General features: G+C 45.2%; 1 protein-coding gene across 4 annotated transcripts; it reads left to right on the forward strand.

Annotated features, from left to right (window-relative positions):
- Window positions 1-1508: 1508 nt before the first annotated feature.
- Window positions 1509-21194, forward strand: LOC135897457 (uncharacterized). Of its 4 annotated transcripts, none has more exons than XM_065426070.2 (13): window positions 1509-1589; window positions 2480-2536; window positions 4651-4698; window positions 4793-5225; window positions 5309-5391; window positions 6763-6909; window positions 9225-9492; window positions 12829-13000; window positions 13747-13892; window positions 14109-14241; window positions 15743-15901; window positions 18304-18429; window positions 20830-21194. In XM_065426070.2, the coding sequence occupies exons 5-13, from the start codon at window positions 5379-5381 to the stop codon at window positions 21028-21030; spliced, it is 1365 nt and encodes a 454-aa protein (XP_065282142.1). In that variant the 5' UTR covers window positions 1509-1589; window positions 2480-2536; window positions 4651-4698; window positions 4793-5225; window positions 5309-5378; the 3' UTR covers window positions 21031-21194. The 4 variants fall into 4 exon arrangements, with proteins under 4 accessions (XP_065282142.1, XP_065282143.1, XP_065282140.1 ...); XM_065426071.2 differs by having other exon boundaries at window positions 4793-4986; XM_065426068.2 differs by having other exon boundaries at window positions 4793-5391.
- The last annotated feature ends 2958 nt before the right edge of the window (window positions 21195-24152 follow it).

The raw sequence follows: 24152 nt of genomic DNA on the forward strand, positions 1-24152 counted from the left end.
ATTGATTGTTTGATTGCTTACTTGAATGATTGATGATTGGTTGATTGTTTACTTGATTGATGGTTGATTGATTGATTTATTAATTCTAGGAGCTCATAGCCTCACTCTCCGCAGCAGAGCGCCACGTCCCGTGAGTCTTGGCGATGCGTGCTCGCTGTGTGTTGACCAATGCATACCTTCTGTGTCCGTGTACTTGTGCGTGCGCTGCAACAATTTAAAGCTAACCTGTAAGGCACAAACGTGGAAGGTTGGAAGATAAAAAACATAAACTTGAAAGGACGCCACAGGCTATGCAGCGGGCGTTAGAACGGAAACTGATAGACGCGTGTAACATTAGGAGATGGTAACGCAGCGGCATGATCCAGGCCAGAAAGCAATCGCAGATTAAGAGAAAGTTGGGCAGGTCGTCGATTTCAAGTTTCGCCCTCTCCGTGAAGTCTTGTTTTATGTTGGCCCTTGCCACCCGCTTTATTGAGGCATCCAATGATGTATGTACGTGCCATTGTTACAATGAGGTTCATCAGCATCATCCTCATTGTGTTCAGCCAATAAGTGGTCACGAATCAGTTCAACAGAATGCGGGTGGAGGTGGAGGAAAACAGAGTCGAGGATTGAAGATGATTAGATGGACAGATAAGATTAGAAAATTTACAAGTACGCGAGAAGTCGGTTGAGGCATAGAGTGAAAAATTCGCGACATAGGATAGTTACTTGTGGTTCAGGCAGAACAGGAGTAAGCGCGGAAGACTGTCCTGTAGCGCGCGGTTGACCCCCTAATGATAAAACACAGTTCCACGTAAAATAATATTGGAGCAAATTGTGCACCTTTATTTCTGGTGATAGCGAGTACATTTGTATAGAAAAAGATATAATTGAAATATAGGTTGTGCTAAAACTTAATTAGTATATAACAAATTATGAATTAGTAATTGGTTTATTCAAGTAATAACATCTAAGTACTCACTACAGCATATCAAAAACACTGCTATGGGTTCCGCGTTAATGTTCCCGCGCTTTAAGCAATATTAGGAAACGGGAAACACAGCGTCGCATATATGCTATGTTAAGCATCATATATATATATATATATATATATATATATATATATATATATATATATATATATATATATATATATATATATATATATATATACATATATATATATGATGCTTATATATATGATATATATATATATGATATATATATGATGCTATGATATATATATATATATATATAACGTTCGGCATTACAATGATGAATATACGACGCCACATGATATGCAGCATGTGAAAAGGGAGTATTTCTTTGCACCAAAGTATTATTACAAGCGTGGATGGCTCCGATTTTTGCCGAAGTCAGGTGTGGTGTCATCGACGTTAAAACACGCCTTTGACACATCCGCATATAACGTATTCGTGTTTCAAAAGAATGCGCTTCCTTTCAATTTTTTGAGAAAAATATTCCCATTAAAGAAAGTCGATGACGTGGAAAAGTCGGCTCTCGTCACGAGCGCTACATTAATTAGAAGAAGAAGAAGTTTGCTCTCGGGTCTTCAGCCGTTACGGATCATCCGGTGCCAGCTATGGGTAAGCGCGGAGAATCAGTCAGTCAGTCAAGAACTTTGTTGAGGTCCTGAGGGGTCTAAGCCGTTGGAGACCGCACGCGGGGAGCTCCTTGGCCCGTAGACGACTTGCGCGTCGCCTACGGTTTCGGCCCAAGGAGCTCCCCGCGTGCGGTCTCCAACGGCTTGCGGAGAATCATTTTTTTTTTCTAGAAATGACGGGCCGAACAGTTAACTGCCATGTTAGCGAGGAAGTTAAGAAAGAACCGAGCGAATTGCCACATTTACAGGTATTATTCGCGTTGCGATTACCTCGGGTTTCCGCGAATGATGTTGCAGAGTTCCAGAACGACCTGACAGCGAGGCCTGGCGAGGTTGGCTGTTAGGCACGCTAGTAAAAAAGCCAGTGGGAACGGCACATGTCGCGTTGGTTATTTAGACTGCCGTTGTTTCGCTTCCTTTACTTAACCAGCGTTATTCGCGCGTAGCTAAGGCTATCGCGTATTTCGCCGACTATCTATAGAGTGCGTTAGACATTAGTATCGTATTAGGCAGGGAGCGCCGACGCCTTTCCCATGTTAGTTGAGAAAAGACCGTTCGTAAGATAATAAGTATTTAAGACCGGTTGATATAAGTATACGGGATCGCATTTGGTCAAACATGTTTTGACAACACACACGCCTCACGTTGCTGAAAGGAAGGCGTGCAAACACCGAGACAAGTAAGAACAGAAAGGATGACACCAACAACCTTTCTACTTCATTTTGTTCTAAACTTGTGTCGGTTCTTCAACCCTGCTTTTCAATGACAGGACCCTCCCCCCTCCTCTACTACCAACTTTCTCGTTCTCAACTTTTATCGTTCTAAGAACGCGCCTGATGTGTTCTCGACATCCCCATACGTTCGTATCTTCAGATGCTGATAACGAACAGACCGCCATGATGGAGCCTGCGATCACGGCCGCAGAGGAAGGTGAGTTATGTTGGCAGAACGTCGTCACTGTGCTCCCAAGCTCCGGTTTACGTCGTCGCAGTATTAGCTGTAACTTTCTTTCTTTTTTTTCATTCATGGCTGGGTTGTGCCCATGATTCACGGCAAGCGAATTTGCAGCAGCGAGCAGCTGAACTCGAAAGCTTTTTCTTCTTATAGTTGGTGTGACCCAACTTATACGAACTACCTGGATGGAATGTTGTTCTGAGGGTTCTTCCTTGGAATCCCTGCTCTATGTATATGGGGCAAAATTGCTGCGACAGACATTTGATCCTGTTGAAAACACGCGCATCTTTCAGTCATGTATATACTATGGTCGTGAGGTCGTAGCGGTGGACTCCGTAGTGTGCTATATATATATATATATATATCGACCTGCCTCTGGAGCAGCCACAGCACGCGTGTACGTTGAAACTGCACGGTGCTCGATCACCTACGGCAACGATGGCCACCAGCCGCTAAGGTACGCCAAGTGCTATATTGGTCGAACGGGTCGAAGTTTAAACGATCGCTTGAGGGAGCATAGGGCAGCTATCAGTGCAATATCGGCTAGTGGCCATCATTGCCGAATGTGATGAGATCAGAAAGGTTACACCACGCAGTTTCAAAGCACTCGCGTGCTCCAGTGGCTGCAGAGGCAGGTCAAGCGTTTCGTACCAAAAGAGCGGGTGTAAGCACCCTGTTCTTGGCTAACGCCAAGGAGGTGCGTTCCTATCTGGAAAGTAGCCTGTCCATGTATTTGTTGCGATGGCTCCTGTGGTAGAGGGGGAAGGGAAAAAGGAATGTTGCTAACTTGCGTCGAGATTCTGCGCGTCCCATGCATCCTACGTTTCTCTGCCGTAAAAATTTTGTTGAAGTTTGGCGTTCTGTCGTGTGCGCTCCTCGCTGTCGTCCGATGTCCTTTTTTGGGCTAGTTAATCATGTCTCAAGTCGGTAATAAATCTAGATTCATATACATACGTAACGTCCAATACATAAACCGGCTGCATAAACGGTGAACGAAGAGCAGCTACACTATATATGTCCGTATAATTCGACCTTTATACAAAGAATATAGAGAGTTAACGAGCACCGCATATGTAGTTTTATTTTTAAATCTATGCAGGTGTCAAACTAAAAAGTATGTGAGTGTAGCGCACATTGCGTCATCGCATAAGAGATTTAAGCTAAGGCGGGCATAGTTTGACGCTACTGGCGTAATAATTTCATAAAGCGAATTAACTAGCTCGTTAATTCACGCCCTTATTAAAAGTCAGTAATTACTCTATTTGTTAAATCATTGGGGCTAATTCGAATACCATCATGTTTTAGCACCCCAATTAATTTTTTTTTCATTCCTGGAAATCGCACTTAGCTTGAGATAATCATGGTGAAATTTTAACGGTTAGTGCAGGCAATATCGGAATCGAGTGCGTCTGGAGCGCTATAAAGGCAGCCCCGCTATTATTTGACAGGGAAACACTCCGTGACGAAGTGCGCGACAAAGTGCGCGACGAAGTTTCAATCGTGGCACGTCACGGTTGATGCTAGCCAGGCACAATGGTAAGTCATTTTGCAAGCACGAGCGATCCGCTTATCACTAGTTTCCGTACCGTGTTGTCATTCGAACTTCTTTCCGCACTTCGTCGCAGGGCGCTTAGGTGTGACGTAAGAGTGGGGTTGCCTTTCTGACGCTTCGGGCGCGGTCAGTTACGATAATATTTGTATTTGGAGTTGAAACTAGATCATGAATGCCTCGAATTCAGTGCGAATATCTCAGAACTTCTGGAGAACGGGTGCCTTAATATGTAACTGCCTCCAAACTTACTACATAAAGAACCGTTTACCAGGTGCCAGTAAATAAAAATAATCTTTTTTTTATTTGTCTTCCCAAAATTAGGACAATAGCGGCAAAGTTATATGTCAGCGTTGCCTTACAACTCTTCTGGAAAAGTTTCACGTGCGCTACGCTAAGAACCTCTAAAATAAAGTTTGTTCTAAAGGAAAAAAAAACACAATCAGACAGCGCCTGAGCGGCTTTACGAATGTGAATTCTAAAGCACAGGACGAGGTCGCTCTAACGTACCTGCCGTAATTCGATTTTCATTTTTTTTCAGAGGGCGAGTATACGTCACAGGCATCCATAATCGTAACCGACGAGAAAGGTAGGCATGCATACTAGATCAGGGCGGTGTTAAAGCGTCGCGCAGTGACGGATTCACAGTAACAGTGTATGCATGTGGCCCTTCCCTTACACAGTGAAATTGTAAGTACACGTGTTACTTTTATTTTCCAGCTTCTCATAACCTCTCATAGCGAAATCAAATCACTAAAGGTGCAAACAGGTGCCGTGTTCATTGCAGTTTAACGTGGTGTGCTGTTCAAATAAATCCTACGATACCACCAGAAACCCACGCACAGTATCTTACGACGATATCATATTTCGTGCAAAGGTATGTAAAAATTTTGCCTCTCGTATTGTCAAGAAGAGACATCGCCTCGGAGAGCTACGGTACGGCGCGTCGCTCCACAACGGAGATCTCGGAGGCCTCTATCTATTCGGTTACTTAGAGGCGCTACACGTCAAAGGCGCTCAGCCGACAGCTCGCCGTCGTCGCAGCAATCTTGGAGACAAGACTTTTAGAAAATTAAGGCTAACAAACCCAACACACGATGAAAGAAGAGCTAGAAGGTGAAATTAATATTGGCTAAGACAACGTTTTGCGCTGATACTGGCAAATTCTTCCTAATGTGCGCATCTGTTCTTAACCGCAGCTGCACACCCCCACTGTTCTTCACCATCGCCGGCCTTCTGGTGTTCTTTCTCATCGGATCCAACCTGTTCATGTTCGTCAACGGTAACGGATCTTGAAATACGTTGACCATGCGGGGGATTGGAGGAAAGGAGCCAGCCACAATACGCAACTTTCAAGAGAGAGAAAGACAATAACGTGCTTAATTTGATTTAGCTTTCCTGTAATGACGCCATGACATGAGCGCATGGGTGCTGGTACGGAGACAGGATAAAAGCTAGAGGGAGCATGACGTCAGGCAATAGGTGATGTCCAAACACACGGCCCGTACAGCGGCGCCAACCTTAAAAAGCTGCAAAAGCTTTTGAATCGCAAGGATGCGCCACCGGAAGAATTAACGCTTTGCTGTCCTTCGCTAAGGAGGCAGGCAATCCTTCCTTTCACCCGATCCCTCGCCACCATCTTAGGCCACAGGCCATCCTTTCTAATTAATATTTTAATCGAATCGTAGGTTGAATGCGCCGGATGCGATTGCGGGATCCGGAAACGACGTCATAGACGTCGAGTTTTGGACAGCACCTGTTAGGCTCGGGCGCAGCCACCACTGACGCCCGACACTACGTCTTTCCAAGGACTCCTTTAACCCTAAATAACCCTTAAGGGTCCTTGAGGGCGTAAATCGGTCTGTAAATCACACCCTTACATCCGTAAACGGTATAAGGAATGGATGTGTATACAGGAAGCACGTTAATGCGTGCCAATTGGCTTTCTATGTAGCTGAGGGAACAGACGTTGAGTAAAGCGAGAAACTCGTTCATCTTTTAATGCGCCGAACACAAACGAGTAAAACTTGCAACGGGATAGGACCCACCAGACAAAGGCGACCAGGCGCAAACTGGAAACAGACCACACGTGGGATGCGGTTCAATAGGCGTGTGCAGATGCCTACGGCTTAAAAATAAGAATAAAATTGAAAAAAATTAGGATAATTAGGAAAATTAAAAACAGCCAATATTCAGCCAATAAGTTACCATCTCAAGGTTCATGGTTCCAGTTTACCTGACTATTCTTGCCAGCTTGATCTCGAGTCCCGCTCGAGGAAGATAGAGAAGGCAGTGATAAAGCAGTTGGTATATATCTTGCCTCTTGTCGTCCTTGTCCCGATCGTCATATAAATTTTACCTCACGCTTGTACAGAGCGCATGGCAACATGAGCTGAACGCTCTCAGCATCAGAGTTCCCTTTAGGAATATTTTATAGCAAATTGAAAGGATTAGGAACCTTCAAAAAGCACATAGAATACTTCATGTGTTTGCATAAGCTCGGGTGGCATCTTCGAAATGCCGCTTCTTTTTCCTCTTTTTTTCTTTAATGTAAACTTCTTTTACTTTGTGTGTGCTTGCCACGATTACCGGTGCGTCCAGGTTCACAAGACCACGTTCACAAGCTCTTGTTGCGCATGCGCCTATTTCACAGCCAACGTCGGAAACGCCGCCCGTCTGGAGGCCACAGAAGAGTACGAGGGCGTGGTCTCCACCAAAAAGGTTCCGCACATCATCGGACGCGCCGTAAACGAGTCCGAGGGGCACGACCACGGGACGGGGGTGCTATTGAAGCCGCCAGGTAATTGCGCACCTGCACTCGTGTGCGCTGCGTCCATTTTCTGCAGGGTGTCTATAATACCGGGTGCTTGTGCATGCATACATACATACATACATACATACATACATACATACATACATACATACATACATACATACATACATACATACATACATACATACATACATACATACATACATACATACATACATACATACATACATACATACATACATACATACATACATACATACATACATACATACATACATACATACATACATACATACATACATACATACATACATACATACATACATACATACATACATACATACATACATACATACATACATACGTGCACACATACATACATACGTGCACACATACATACATACATCACAGAACTTTCAAAAAACGCCTGTGTCAGATAGCACAATTCTAGTCCTTGAAATGAATTACTCAAAGGTGTAGACATTATTTGTAGGAGAAATGAAAATGCATAACTGAATAATTAACAGATTCACTAATTAACTTTTTATTACTTACTACACGGCACATATTGCAACTTACGAATTGTACCCTATGAGTTTGAAAGTCGTATCCACCTTAAACGAAGTTTCAGGGTGCCACCAATTTCAGGATGTTTATTCCCAAAGTGTACAACGAAGTGCTACATGAGCGTACCAGTTACTTTTGTGTTTCAGTGAACAAAACGGTGATTTGTTAAAAAGTGCAGGTGGAACAATACAGTGCATTTTCACCGCGAGTTTCATGGCACATCTGTCAAATCCCGTGCAATCCTCAGAGTTCGTTTTGATTGGATACGCCTTAATTAATTAAGTAATTATTAATTATGGGGTTTTACGTGCCAAAACCACTTTCTGATTATGAGGCACGCCGTAGTGGAGGACTCCGGAAATTTCGACCACCTGCGGTTCTTTAACGTGCACCTAAATCGAAGTACACGGGTGTTTTCGCATTTCGCCGCCATCGAAATGCGGCCGCCGTGGCCGGGATTAGGATACGTCTTGCAAACTCACCGGGTATACAATTCCTACACTGCAGTATAGGCCGCAAAATTACCAATAGGAAAGTAAGTAGTAATATAATCTTTTTAAAACGTTAGTCGATCACGCATATGAATGTTTGGGGCGTGTAATGTCTGTCGCTTCGAGTAATCCAGCTCAAGGACTGCAATTACACTATCGGCCACAGGCGAATTTTAAAGCTCTGTATGATCTAAAGAAAGAAAGAAAGAAAGAAAGAAAGAAAGAAAGAAAACACCCTGGAAAGTATTTGAGTGGTGCCCTGCAAATTAATCGATGCTTAATTATGTCAAAAGTTACCAAGTTTCTATACGCCGTGCTAAAAATTGGTTGGCTTGCGTGTTCACGTGTTGCTGGCCTTGCTGCACTGAAATCGAAACTCATCCCGAGAGTATATATATATATATATATATATATATATATATATATATATATATATATATATATATATATATATATATATATATATATATATATATATATGTGGCAGATCGCACAATTCTAGTACATGAGCTGCTCAACTCGAGGAGGCGGAGGCAGATATAATATGCACAAAAACAAAATTGAAACGCATAATTGAATATTTAACAACCAATCACTTATTCAGTCTTTGAGTAATTACCTTATGACACATATTTCAATTTTATGAATGAGAAGAAAGGTAACCGAGCGGCCCGACATCCATTGATCATTTCATAAGAAGCCCATACTTCAATTTACAAATTGTGGCCGGGGATTTCTCAAGGCATATCCACTTGGACCAGTCCCACAGGTCTCACAGTCTCTGACTAGGGGACCTCCTCCTGTATACACAAATTTTGGCAATTCATTTTATGCCTAAATAAAACCACTTCTTCCTTCTGACTTGGAACGACAGTACATTTTTAGCGCAAGAAGTACCGCGTACATCTCGTAAATTCCACAGAATTCTTTTCAAGTGGATATGCTTTGTAGTCTCACCCGCAAGAATGAGTAAATTGCAGTATGGTGCCATAAGGTAAATAGTCAAAAGCTTAATTAGCGATTGTTTGCTAATTAGCCGATTATGCATTTCACTTTTATTCAGAACTTTCAGAAACATATAAAATTGATTGAATGATTGATCGACTAATTGATTGATCGATCGATCGATCGATTGATCGAACGCATAACGAGCTCGGCGGAGCAACACGGCATATACGCACTATAAGCTACCGCGACGGGTATGTGATTGGCGAGCACTGAGCATAGAGCCAGCATAATCAATACCTTTGCTGTGCCACACGCTTGTGCGCGGGGTCGTCGCAGGGTCAAGGACGAACCCCACCGGGCGCAAGACCGGTCACTCACCCCCGCTGCTACCCAGCCGGTCACTGTTGTGCGTGCTGGGTGGTCGGACCCAGGAGTACGGCCCGATGTGGCTCGACGGCCTGTGTGACGTGGCCCTGGTGCCCTTCTACGCGCTGCCCAAGGGCGGCGACACCTTCCTCAACGACGGTGACAGGGCCACGCAGCAGGTTCTCGACAAGGCCGCCAAAGCGGTCAAGACTACCTACGGCATCCACGTCCCTCTCAAGTACGCGTGTTTCGCCACATTGTCACGGAGCCGTTCGGAACGAACGTCCTTGCGCGCGAAAGCAATGAAGAGCGGGCAAGGCCATTGGCTGGAGCTGTTAGCGTATCACTTTGCGTGCCTGCCCATGCGCGTTTAGGGCGTTCTTCTCCGGCGGCTCCGTTTCATATTTACGGGGTGTCTCGATGTCCTCCTCACCCGCCACTCCATACAGAGTGGAGACAACCGCGGCGTCTTCGACGGAGTTGGCAATCGAATCACGGATGCCATTGCAGGCGCTCGTGTGTCTTGTGTGCGGTTTGGCACTACTTTAGTGGCATTACCCCGGCTCCACTGGTCTCCCATGTTTCCGACAGCAGAGCCACGCACATTTTTTTTCAAGTACCCATCTCTAACCTTACCCTAAAACGTTGGTTCGATAGCCTAGACGTAATATGCAGTTAGGGCTCTTTCGTTTCAGCCGTAACAGTGGCACAAGCTTCTTTTATTCTTTTTTATATACTATTTGTCTGAACTGCAGGTATATCTCTGCTTATAGAAGCCACAAAGTAGTTTTAAAAAGCAGCACATAAATTATATCCAATTTTTGATTGGAAATTATTGCAGTCATGCTTAATCCGAATTATTTACGTTGTATTTATGAGCATTTCACACACTTTAAGGCGAGGCTCTCTCGGCCTTTTCTTCCCACTTCGCGAGTTTTGGCTGCTGTCTTTTGCTGGTGTCTTGCCGATTGCACATCTTGAACAACTGGGTACGTGGATGCGGGAATGTGACACTGGGGTGTGTCTGAACATCCTTGGCCGAACGCCTAAAATCATAGAATATCTCACTATATTACCTAGAAGGAAATCTGGCACCACCGTATATGCGAGTTTAGAATTCCAAAGTGCTCTGTGCTGTCATGGGAATGACAGTATATGCATAGAGGATGGAAAACCTTAGGGGAGAGCACTACGTCACGCAGCCTGCTTCGGTAAGCGAACCCTCCATGAAGTCCATACATTTGCCAAGTGGTGGCCCAGCTCGTGACCTCTTGCGTCGATATCACGGAGCGAGAATCGAGATTTGCTGAGACGTTTGGTTGCCAAAAGCTATGCCAGTAGTTTCTGTTCGGTGCGCGTTTGTTCGGCTGCCCTTCCGTGGCTCTGCCTGAAGAGCGGGAACACTAAAGCCAATCGCGCACTTTGACGTGCAATAACGTGTTGGGCCACCAGGTTTGGCTTCAATCGCGTTGCGTGATTGCTCCCTCCTTACGTTTTCCTTCCTGCATAGGTATATGGGTGTGAGAGGCTTGCATTGTCTGATATTGTACAAGGCTTGGTTTAAAATGTGGATATAGCTAAAAAAATAATGCGTTCTTAAAGTAAAGTCTACATAAATGGTTTCCATTCACCCATATTCCATCTTTCAATGAAGTTTGCTCCCCTACAATGCAGAAATAAACGAAGAAAAGCAATAACAGATGACAAGCTGTTCCAAAGCGAGCGCGAATCTTGTCGTCTGTCTTTCAACTTTAACGATCCGCCGATCCTTTTTACGTTTGATAAAATTGTACATGCAATAACAAGTGCTCCTAATGAAACAAAACAAGTTTTTGTGAAATAACAAAGCTAAAAAAGCTTTTTATGTGCTGTTTCAGTAGGAAACGAATCATTGTGACAGAAGGAACGGTGCTAGCCAGGCGCGTCTTCAAGGCGTCCTGGCTCTCCGAGAATGATGCCAATCCGAAAGCACAATATACCGGTATTTCCACGCATACCACAGCGCAGCAGTGCCAGATTTCCCTCTGGCTAATATAGTTAGAAATTCTACGCCTAAAATGGGTGTGTACCACTGGGTGGATGCTCGAATAATCAAAGAGAACAAAAGGCGAGAAGCAAAGAGGTCGGCAATAGAAAATAGAAGAAGCCGGCCAAATGTGGATAAAGGGATTGAAGGGAACAACACATGACCAGTGTGCGCATTAAACAAGCAACGCTGAGTAAAAGGGAATAAGTTGAGGTGAACACATTTCAGTAAGCATTCGACCACTTCGCTTATCACCGATTCACACGAACTTGCGGGATCGATCGTTACATTTATATCACTGCAATTGTACGGGTAATCGAGGTGCGCTGTTGCCGTTGGCGCCGTCGCCGTCAACGTGCTGTCACGGCCCTGGCGTAGATGGCAGCGTTTCCTCCTTCCGCTGCCGTCATGATCGTAGTTCTCACAAACACTGGCGTTCCTGCTTTACAGTTATGTGCATATGCCACAACACGCTGCACTCAGGGTGTCTGAGCAAACAGGTCAATCTGAAACTACGAATCCCAACGGTCTTACGCCGCATGCGACTTGTGTACGATCGATGCACGTCCCCTCCTACCTATTTGTCGGCGCTCCTCACCAGGCCAGTGTAGAAACTCCACTTGAAGAGCCCCACGTGTGTGCCTGATACGCCGGCGTTGTGAAACGCCTGATAACTGCGAGGGCGCTCTTAGTGCTACGTCAACATGTAGCCCCTCGTATAGCTAGATCAACGGCTAACAATCACAAGCGCAGCGCTGAATGTTTCTATCGTTCTCGACACATAACTTGTGATACCACGAGACTCAACCAACAGACGTGTTGCAAAGTGTGGGATAATGGTTTGACCACAGGCACGGCTTTCCTAAATTAGCTATTGTAAATGCCTCTTTATTCTATGCTGCACCAAAAAAAAAGGTAAACCATAGCCCCACTCCTCATCAACGAAGTGGATATTACATGGAAAAAAAATGGCTGTGGCTTAGCTAAGGTTAAGCCCAGGATGCGAAGCATACTAGCCTTTATTTTAGTTGTTGAACCACTGTTTAGCCTGGTGAACTGCTGTTCCTTGGCTATATTTGGTTCGGCTAGACGAAGAAACAACTCATGCGTTACCCTGCTTCGCCTTCAAGAGTGGAACGCGACAGCGTTCCCGTCGACCCGCCAGCGACTACGCGCCCCGCATTGGACGCGGTGAGCGTCGAGCAACGCAGCGTTCGGCGCGGCAACGAAATGTGCGCCTGAGCAAGCGTCGCACGCCTGAGCCTTAGAAACAGCTCGTTTCTAAGGCAACACCGCATTCACTAGAGGCGCTTTTGTACCGCTTTGAAGCATCGTACTCGTGGCTCAGTGGTAGCGTCTCCGTCCCACACTCCGGAGACCCTGGTTCGATTCCCACCCAGCCCGTCTTGCAAGAGTTGAGCCAAAGCCACTTCTCCTCTGTCGTGACGTCACGGTGTCACGTGATTTCATGGTCACCGCCGCGCCTGAGGAGCTGGGTTGAGCCCTCGTAATATGCTTCGCATAAAAACTTTTGTGTGCTTGTTTCAGAAAAGTGCCTAAAGTTATGGACGACCTTATACGAAAAAGAGTTCAGAACAAGATGAGGAACTATTGGATGCACAAGAACATCTACCACTACGCCATCCTTGACCTGCGAATCAAGCCCGAGGACACCACGCCCCCTGACGGCGTTGTGGGCAAAGCCTTCGGAGTGCTTGAGGTACACTGTTGGTGTCAGATGCATTCAACTTGATCTGCTTGCAACTGAGACTTGTATTTCACAGTCAGACGAGTTAACGTTCTACTTTAGGCTGCTGCGACAATATGCTACGCAAGATATTAATTACCGGAAACGTTTTTCGTCCTCAGACTTAATTACTTGTGTAAGCGTTCACTTTTCTTACACAGGGCCCACAGCTTCCTGTGATGACTTTTATACGTGTGCATTTTTTTTTCAATAAGTTCGAAACCCTTTTCATCTGCAAGTAGGTTACTACTGAGATAAATAGCTCTTTATGGTAATTTTAATACCAGGCCCTGAATGATGTTACTGATTGAGCCACGCGTGGCGTTCTAGGCTGGACAAGCTAGAAGGAAGAAAATGAACTTGTTGGAGCATCTTTCTTGTTTCCCGTGTTTATTGCGTTATTTCATTTCCCACGGACGAAGTTTCGTCACCCCATTCTCAAGTCACTTGCTTGGCGCTCTTTGGCCAGACCTGGCCCTTGCGCTATTGAACGCCACACATCATCATCATCACCATAATAATAATAATAATAATAATAATAATAATAATAATAATAATAATAATAATAATAATAATAATAATAATAATAATAATAATAATAATAATAATAATAATCACCACCACCACCTAAAGATGGGCGGGCGCCTATATCACCGTCAAGTGAAAGCACCATGCTTAAAAATTGTAACTGTATTGTGCATTTTTCTTTCTTGTTGTAGAAGTTCAGAAGCATTCAGGAGAATATCCGCCGGGCGGTGCCGAAAATGGCGGCGAAGAGGCACCGCAAGGCGTACGTCATCCTGGGCACGCATCTCCGCATGTCCACGAACAAGGAGTTGTTCAAGGCCCTCGAACGCCACGTCGGGTGCGTTATTCGTGTTCGATTCAGCGATTTCGCTATTCGAACACCTCTTTTAGAACTTTTGCGTTTGCTTGCTAACGTTATTGGGGCGGGTGCCTGTGCAATTGTGGCAGGCATTTGCACCGTACTTTCCACGAACGTTCCACAAGAGACAGCAGCGTGTCCCGAGTGTTTGATTTCGGCAAATTTGCTCAGACTTAACACCTCCTCTGCCGACAGGTCCTTTCCGATCAGTGCCTTCGTACTTCGCACTCACATCACCCAACGGGAAGCTCTGACGCTGTCCGACGGATGCAGTATCGCCGGCCCTGCGCCTTACAAGTTGAAGAAAAATTTTCGATTTATGGGAATGGTATGAACGCATCAGCGAATGCTTTTACGCTACTCAAGAATGCGTCGTGAAGTGCATTGGTCTTCCAGTTAACGGTGGCCAAAATTATTCATTAGTAATCTGCTGCACCACGGCGTTTTATAGCGAATTTTTTATTTAGAATGTTAAAATCAATCAAAATGAATGAATGAATGAATGAATCAATCAATCAATCAATCAATCAATCAAATCATCGCACTGTAATTTTCCACAGTGCGGAAACGTTAAGTGAATACGGTAATACACATATCGTCCCACACCTCGAGAGCGTATTACTTGAAGCTCGTGTCAACTACGTGCAATGCAGGGCTTCTATCAAAAGCTTTTGCTTTGAGTATTGCCGGACTTCGATTCGGCAGCTATGCAGTACTTCCCCAAATTATCTAATAACACGCCACATTATTGAGTAAACCTTTAAATGATAATAGCGTGTCAACTATTATTGCGCAGATATCGAAGTATATAGCTCCGCTACGAAGCTTTATTAATTAATTCGTCATTTTACCTCATCTCGCCTGCATCTAAAAACCCGAGAGGAACGCGGTATATTTCTGCGTCTGCTATAAGTATCTCTTCTCTGCATGGAACCCTTTCTCGCGACCTTCACTGTTATGTCCCCTATGCCTTCATATACCGGGTGTTTCAGCGAACACTTCAAAAAATCTTGAAAGGTTGCCTATGGCAGATGGCACAGTTCTAGCTGATCAGGTGGCCCAACCTAAGCGGCGGACACTACTTGCACAAGAAATTGAAATGCATAATTGACTAATAAAAAAATTCACTACTTAACATTTTAACTAATTACCTTATGGTCATTATGGCAATATACAAATTCTAGCCGTGGAGTTCGCAAGGAGGATGTACTTGGAACGAATTCTCAGGATGACACCATTTTCGGTATATTAATTCTCGAATTTTGCGGAGAAATGCTGGGCATTCCGGTTACTTTTGCGCTTGAATACATAAAACGACGTTCTGTTTAAAAAGTAACTGCAACGCCAATGCATTTCTCCGCAAAGCTTGGGAATTAGTATCTCGAAACTGGCACCATCCTGAGAGCTCGTTCCTGAGAACTCCACCGCTAGAATTTGTAAATTACAATATAGGCCGACACGTAATTAGATATAAAATTAGTTTAGTTTGTTAATTAGTAGATTATGCATGTCAGTTTTTTGGGCGTTTAGTGTCCGCCACTTCAAGTACGCCACCACATGAACTAGAACGGTGATATATCTGCCGCAGGCAACCTTTCAAAAAATGTGAGAATGTTCGCCTAAACACCCGAATATCTACTTTTCAATCTGTCTCCGATTTTTCACTTACTATGACTATGCCTTTCTCTATGTACTGCTTTTTTTTTTGGGGGGGGGAGCTGGCACACGTTGATTGTGCCCCTCCTGGTAGCAGTTTCCTGCTAGTTTATTTTCCTCTCTATGTGATGGTTCTCACAAATTCAAACCTGATATTATTATTATCTCGACAGGCTGGTACGATGTCATACGTGAGAAATTTCTCGTGGGTGTGGCGTACGCCTCTGGTCGTCTCGTTCACGTTATGCACGCGCCAATACCGGTCAAGAAAGGAACTCCGCGTCGGCGCCAAATGCCGCAACAATGCCACCATGACGACCACTTCCTCGGTGGTGAGTAAGCGTTCACAACAGCTGCCGATAGGGTCAACAATTGCACAACGGATGTACGAGCTGCTTTCATTCTACCACGTTCCCGCCATTCATACAGAAAGCACTGAACTGTATACGAACGTGGCATCTGAGACTGCGTTGTAGTAAATGCACTTGGGTGATAAAGATAATGTCGACCACTCATTCTGGAACTCTGTGAAGCACGTGGCGACAATGTCTCGCTCTAGTTGGGTGACTTTATATGACGTCGTAACTGCGTGGTGTCGCTCTCCATTCCTAAATAGTTACCTCGTGCCGGAAGACTTCCCACTGTGAGGATTGCAAGCCAGGGTAAAATATGCAGAGAACAGTCTGCATTAGGCTGTGAAAATGAAAGGGCCACTGGGAGACAAAAGCAATCCGCGACATGTCTGTAGAGGATTTACGTAGACTTTACGGGCGAAAAGGCTTGTGAAGAAAAAAAAAACGCTCTATAAGACGTCTGTAAGACATCTATATGAAACTAGTGCCCGCTTCTGAGGCTCAATGGCTATGTGGCGTCTTGCGATCTCGAGATTTAGGTATCATTACCGACCACGGCAATCGCATATAGATATGGGCGAAATGCAAGAAGAACGCTCGTACAATTAGATTTATTATGTCATGATGAAAACCCACAGTGTTGCTTCGGAAAGTTAGAATCAATCAATCAATCAATCAATCAATCAATCAATCAATCAATCAATCAATCAATCAATCAATCAATCAATCAATCAGTCAATCAATCAATCAATCAATCAATCAATCAATCAGTCAGTCAATCAGTCAATCAATCAATCAATTTAATTGTGTGAACATGCGGGGACAACATTTTGTGGACCGCGCCCATGCAAAAAATGCGCGTTATTTCCTCATATTCACCGCGGAAAACCAGATACTGAGTCATCGTGTTGCTCCTCTTGGAGCGAGAGAATTCGTGGCGCATTCGATTGGTCGTTTTTCATTTGCAAAGCTTTAAATGCCGTTAAACACTTACTAGGGTTGGTGACAACCTAAGACTGAAAAGTTATGTGCGCGGTGTCCTGAAAAAGACCAGTTTTTTTTTTTCATTCAGTTGGCCTTTCTGCATTAGAAGTTGCATGCATAGGCTACGGAGAAGTTCAGTGTTTTTCCCGTGGGCGTGATTGATAAGCTTTTCCGCCCGAGTACCCGCCGCGGTAGCTTCGTAGCTCTGGTACTGCGCTACTTAGATCGAGGTTGCTGGTTCACTTCCGGCCACGCACCGGTCGCATTTTGCCGGGGGCGGAATGAAATAAAGCACGTGTACTTAGATTTAGGTGCAAGGTAAATAATCCCCCGTGGTCAAAATTATACCGAATTCTTGCCACTATGGCGTGCCTCACAATCAGATCGTGGTTCTGGCACGTGAATTCATTATTTTCACCCTAGCTGTAGAATATGTTTGGCGGGCAGGTGGAATCCGCCTTAAGCTTTCTTAGGATAGTACATTATAGGATGGTGCGTACAAGAGAATCAATCACTAAGCCGGCAAAATCAGTCCATAAAATACACTCCATTAAGCTTCAAGAGAGAAGTGCTCAGTGAAAACTGGACGAATGGAGGCACAGAAGTTAACGGGGACGAGAGCACACACAATTGCCCAATACCCCAGTGCAATTCGTTATTCCTATGTGAAACCCACAAAACCGGGGGGAGCAATCGTAACTTTTAGGGAATCTTTAGGAAATACCAGTTGCAGACAACATAATTCTATCCTTGAACTGGATTGTTCAGAGAGACGGTCATTATTTGAAAGATAACTGGAAACACGTTAAAAGGATTAACAAATAATCACTAATTAATTTCTGAATTACATTACGGCAAATATTGCTATTCACGAATTGAAGACGGTGATCTTGCGAGGCGTGTCCACTTGGAATGAATTTCCAGAATGACACCGGCTTTTAACATACTGGGCCCTAAAAATGCACTATTGTTCCACCTATTCAACAAAACGCTGTGTTATGCACTGAAGCAAGAACTAGACGCTAGAACTGAAGCAAGAACTAGAACGCCGATGCATTTCGTCCCACTCTTTGGCAAATAATATCTCGAAACTGGCGTTCGCCTGGAAATTCATTTCAAGTAGATGCGTGTTACAAACTGACCAGCCAATATTAGTAAATTGCAATACTTGACATAAAGTAATTAAGAAGGTAATTAGTGGATTTCTATTGATCAGTAAGATACGTGTTTCAATTTTCGTGCTAGTAATGTCCACCTCTTCGAAAAATCCAGCTCAAGGACAAAGATTATGCTGCCTGCCACAGGGCGTATAAAAAATAAAAGTCACTAGAACTTGAAAACTGCTCACGCCGTATACTTGCGATGGTAAAGTTGTGCGCACGTCTCCAAATTGCCAGATGTGCAGCGAAAGGCCGGACTTCTACGGAAACCAGGCGATCGACAAGATGCAGCACACGGCTTACTCGTGGAAGGAGCCGGATCTCGTGGCCACCTACGACACTGCCGACACGATGAGATGGAAGGCAAGCAGCCCCCTTTCGTTTTTGGCTTGCGCTGATTGCCGAGGCTACGCCTAATGCGTGTCAGTCCGAAGGCCGGAAACGAAGGACTTCAATGAGGAAAATGGTGTGCATTCAAGGTGCAGCGATGAGACCACAGTTTGCGTTCAAAACTAAGACAGATGTGCGCCGAAAAGATGAACATGCGCCGTGCACGCGACCACAATGAGTCATGCTATAGCGAGTAAGTTGCACAAGAGTTTTTATTCATGGCTTAAATATTCATTTGACAAATACGAGGGACGTTCCGAAAATAAGATTCGTCATTTATTTTCACGTGGAAGCTTTACTGCCAGAAAAAATCCCCCATGACATCATGAATTCTACACCTTGCATCATTTGCCCACATAGTCGACACCGACACTGACTTATTTGTCGTAGCGTGCTATCGGTTTCGAGAAACAACTCTGTTAATACTCGATGCCCTGTGACGTAATTAATTGCCGCACAGCCCGCTCCACCTCAGCGTTGTTTTGGAAGTGACACGCCGAGAGTGCAGCTTTCAATGCAGGGAACACGTGTCCATTCCTACCGGATAACAGCACGCACTTAAATTGGCGGCCATGTTTACAGCACAGGTCTGTCTTCCATCGTGATTTGTACTCGAATAACCTCGAGCACGCTGGTCAGCTGCTACTCTCTCTTCTTCGGCCATCTTCGTATGCATCATTCCTCCTCCGATGACACTCCTTCCTTCGTTGAACCGGCAACGGGCGTGGATTCTTATGGCTATTGTTTGTTTCGCCTGGTGTGCCATGTTGTCTTTAAAAAATGACGAAAATTACTTTCTGAAAGTCTCTCGCAGGTAAAGAGATGAAAATTTAAAAAAAAAGAAATTAAAGAAAAGGCTGGCAATTGCCCTTTTTCGGTTATGGTTCCCCGACTACGAAACCCGTGCCTTTTGTGAAAAATACTTGGTATAACCGCTTCCGGCCGAACAAAAGAAAAACGCAAGAAAGAAAGGAAGGTGTGGCCTGGTTCGGGTTGTACATTTAGCCATAAACGGTTAATTCCAGTAAATAGGGAGAGAGATAGAGAAAGAGAGGTAGAGAGAGATAGAGAGAGAGAGAAAGTAACAAGGAAACCTTTACGATAACATACATGGCTGTCACCAATAATTCATGGCAAGCAAACGTAGTCTTTCTTATGCTGTGAACGTTATGGCAACGTTCGAAATGTGCAACCGTTCTTCCAAGTAATACATTTGGTTGGGGTCAGAGATGAGAATGCTTTAAATTGTTAGGCAAATATGCGCCGTCGTTGAATGCGTGCAGCCATCGACCCTTTCTTCGTCCATAAGTCCATTCCCAACTCCAGCAGTGACTCTAACATAACTTCAATCCGAAATTAGCAGTATAGCATTATACGTTGGGCTCATTCTGCAGTGTCTCGCGCGGTATTATCTTAGCACTTCGCATCTTTCTCGCTATTCCGAGATTGAGCAATTAGCAATCATGCGTGACCGCGTCGTCGTCACCGCATGCGCTGTGCGATTCTCTTTCACGCATCGTCAGGTGAGCTCGAAGCTTCTGTCCGTCAGTGATACTATGGCTCTGGATACGCCGATGCTTGCCACCTTTTATAGATGGCTTGTTTAGCACATTGTGTGCAAGGCGTAGAAGGAATGAGGGTCCTTGTAAGCAGCCAAACACTATAAGGTCATCTTTGTATTGCACGCATGAGAAAAAGGAAAAGAAGCACGAGGAAAATGCTGAAATAAAAAGCTACCATGCAACTATGAAGAAAGGATAGATGTAATGACAAACGCGTCTAGATTTTTCGCTCGACATGCCAAATGAATCGTTAAAATTACGCGGTTGACATGTTCATGAGGGAACTTTCTGTGACGTTTGCTCAAATGGGAGAGCATATCTTACCGAAACGTAAGGCTGATGGATGAAATGTCTTGTACAAGACGTGTACAGCTGGAACGCAACTTCAAGCACTTCCTTTGTAGCCGAGGTCGTCACTTCTCTGTTGCTGAGTTCTTCACTCACTCCTCGCTCAGTGCCTACTCTCGTACCGTTCTGTTCTCTTGGTTCTCCGACCCGCCGTGGTTGCTCAGTGGCTATGGTGTTAGGCTGCTGAGCACGAGGTCGCGGGATCGAATCCCGGCCACGGCGGCCGCATTTCGATGGGGGCGAAATGCGAAAACACCCGTGTACTTAGATTTAGGTGCACGTTAAAGAACCCCAGGTGGTCAAAATTTCCGGAGTCCCCCACTACGGCGTGCGTCATAATCAGAAAGTGGTTTTGGCACGTAAAACCCCATATATTATTATTATTGGTTCTCCGTGCTGCTTCTTCACTTCTCTGGGGCCGAACATTTTGCCTTCTTGTCCTTGCCGTCTCTCCTGTCCGCAGGTATGCTCCCTGGAGAGAGGGCACCGTCCCGGGAACCTGAGCGTGGCGCTGTTCGACGTCGAGTGCGACGACTGGCGCGGGAAGTGCGCACAGCCTAGCGCGTCGCACATGAAGGGTTCCGACAGGACGCGCAGCCTGCGCGCCTACATGCGCCGGCTGTCCCGACGAGGCGGCGGAAGCGCCAGTCACGACTGTCCGTAGGCGACGTAACCCGCGATAGCGCTTATTCAGCCGTAGTGGCCATACCATACTCTACTTTCTGCCACCTTCGGATAAACTGTGCTTGTCAGCAGAACTGAGCACGCACCGGTATGGGTCTCCGTCCGATGGCGAGGTCGTTCAATAAACTTGCTGAAGAATGTCGACGATGGGAACACTTAATATTGACGCGAAATAAGTTTGCACGTGTTGACACAGGATCCTTAAGGCGAGAACGACGAAGTTAGTGGTTGCGCGCGGGCTCTCCGAGGACCAGCCATCGCTAAAGGCAGACCTTTTTTGCCAGTCTGTATTTTGCCAATCTGTATTTTGCCAAACTGTTTTAGTTGTAATACCTGGGTGACAATATCACGCGTAGCAGGTGAATTAAGCTGGTGATAATGATGATAACATGGTTGCTAAAGGCGAAGATGGTGGCCAGTCAGGTGAATGCGTCTTGACGTTCATAGCAGCTGTGCAGTGGCAATACAGCACAATATATTAATTTTTCAAAAAAACTAGGAAACATATTGCTTCACACAACAGACGCCATAGTTTAGATCGAAGTGTGAAAGGGAGCAGCAGGCTATGCAACGACAAAGGAACAATACCGCCTCCCCACTAAAAAAAAACATAAAAAGAGGTCAATCGAGTGTGGGCGGTAAAGAAGGTACGTGGTGATTTAATGATTTCGACCAGTAAATGTTGGTTTTAACCCCCTATCTGTCTGTTTTTTATGCTCATTATTCACTGGTTTTGCCTTTCATTCGTATCGTACCTCAGGTACAATTACGTCGACCTTGTTTTCCTTGGGTTGTACGTCAACACATGGCTGACATTTTCTTTTCCTGTGTGAGCCGATCCCGGAGATACTGCTCGATGGGGTCACTTTTCGATTATATTGGTGCTGATTATGCCTTTACTAATAATTTTATCTACTGTGCGACTGATTTTCGGTTCTTGTGGACGCCGTCAAAGCCACTTTGCTCCATTTTCCACAAGTGTGCACCACAGCAGCTTTACCTCAACATGTCTTTATCTACGGGCATGCATTCTTTAATAGTAGTACAGTTCGATGTGGTTAATTTTCGACTATATTGGCGCGAATTACACCCGCACCGCTGACTTTACATATTCTGCGACTAATCGTCGCTTCTTGTGGAAGCCACATAAGCCGCCTAGCTCCATTTCCAGAAAATGGGCTGCAGGATGCCTCTGCCTCAACACGCCTCAATCTACGGCGGTGCATGCTTTACGCGAGTGCAGTTAGATGCTGTTAATTTTCGACACTTTTGGCGCTAACAAAGCCCGTACCGCTGGTTTTGCATGCTACGCTACTAATACTCGATTGTGGACGCCGCCGGAGCTGTATTGCTCCATTGCCCAAAAGTGTGCTGCACGATGGCTTTGCCACAACTGGTTTAAATCTACGGTGGTGCATCCTTTACAGGAGCAGAGTCCGCAATGGTTAGTTTCCGACTAGCGCTCATTAGAGACCTTTAGCGTGTCCGGTATTCCGGCAAGTGCGGGTGGTTTGCCGGTATAGCGGGGGCGTAAACGTGAACGGCCAGATTGGTGGCGCCAGCTGGTGGTGCAAAGCTCAACCACACAAACACAGAGCTAATTACTATATTCTGCTTAGCTGCTGGTGTAAATATTGACAGTGGCGCAATCGTGTTCACAATTACGCCGCTGCCAAAAATTAGCACCACTAGCGAAGCAGGATATAGTGGGTTACTGCAGTTTTAGTTCTGTGTTTGTCTGGTTGAACTCTACGCTACCAGGCGGCTACAGCGATCTAGCTACGCCCCCACAAATCCCGTAATCTACCCAAACCGCACCCGTTTACCGGAATAGAGGACAGGCTAAAAGTCTCTATTACAGCCGTACCGTTGGTCATGCATATTCTGCGACTACTACTCGCTTCTTGTGGACGTCGCCGAAGTCGCCTCGCTCAATTTCACCAAAGCCAACTCGCTTCATTTTCGAAAAGCTTACTGGACGACGTCTTTGCCTCAACATGACTATATTTACGGCGGTGCATCCTTTACAGGAGTATAGTTCCATGTGGTGTGCAGGTGGTCCATCAGGGCAAGACCAAACCGGCAGCTTTGAAATACTGCTGTGACCTCGCCCGTACAGATAATTACACTCCGACCACCGGCGCCCAGCACCGTACCAGACTCCCCCGCCCCCTTCAGCAACCGAAAACGACACGGGGGAGGGTACAATAGTGCGCAGCGCACCTGCGGTCTCCACGCTTCGATGCCAATCAGGTTAGGAGAACGGGAGTTCAACGAACTGCCAAATTCCTAGAAGTGTTGCCAGAGATCTCGCCGGTTTTCGACACTCAACCTTGACATTTCTGTGCTGTAAAATGGACCTTCACCTTTGAGAGGGGAAAAGACACTCTCAGTTCAAGAGCAGAAAAGACATAATTTATGTGTTTGAGGATCACTGTTCCTGCTACTGCTGACAGAGCGAATATTGGGCCATCATGTTGGCTGCCGCTATTAGGCTGGACAGGCTGTGAAGGCAGAATCAGTACTGCTCTTCAAGAAAGGCTATGAAATTGAAGAGGTAGTGAAAACGCACATATATCGCTCTTGCCAAGCCGTACACTGTGCAATTATTCGTATTTGAAGCTGCAGCTTGCTAAAGTGTCTACGTAAAATTACCAGTGAGAGCACGCTTTGCAATTTCTGGATAACAACATAATGACAACAAACTCATGTGTGATGCGCGTGACCTTTATTGCTTCCACATTGGCAGAGCTCGATAGCATGCCTGAGTTGTTCGTTTTGTGCGTAGAAAGTGTGTTCAAAAAGAAACCAAATTTTTTCTATGAGAGCTTTATTGCTTATTGTACATCTTAAACACTGTCCAAAACAAAGTGGCAATACACTGTTCCCATCGTTTCTTCCACTTTTGGAAAGCCTCCTGGAACGCACTTTCCGGGCTGGCGCGCAGGTCTCTTGTCGCATTGTCTTGAATCTTCTCTATGGTTTGGAAACGACGCCCTTTCAACGTGGTCTTGAGTTCGGGAAGCAGGAAAGAGTCTGCTCGGGCTAGGTCCCGTGAATGTGGTAGATGGGGCACAACGGGAGTGTGATGTTTCGCTAGAT

The sequence above is a fragment of the Dermacentor albipictus genome, chromosome 2 (genome assembly GCF_038994185.2).
Source record: "Dermacentor albipictus isolate Rhodes 1998 colony chromosome 2, USDA_Dalb.pri_finalv2, whole genome shotgun sequence".
Lineage (NCBI taxonomy): Eukaryota > Metazoa > Arthropoda > Arachnida > Ixodida > Ixodidae > Dermacentor > Dermacentor albipictus.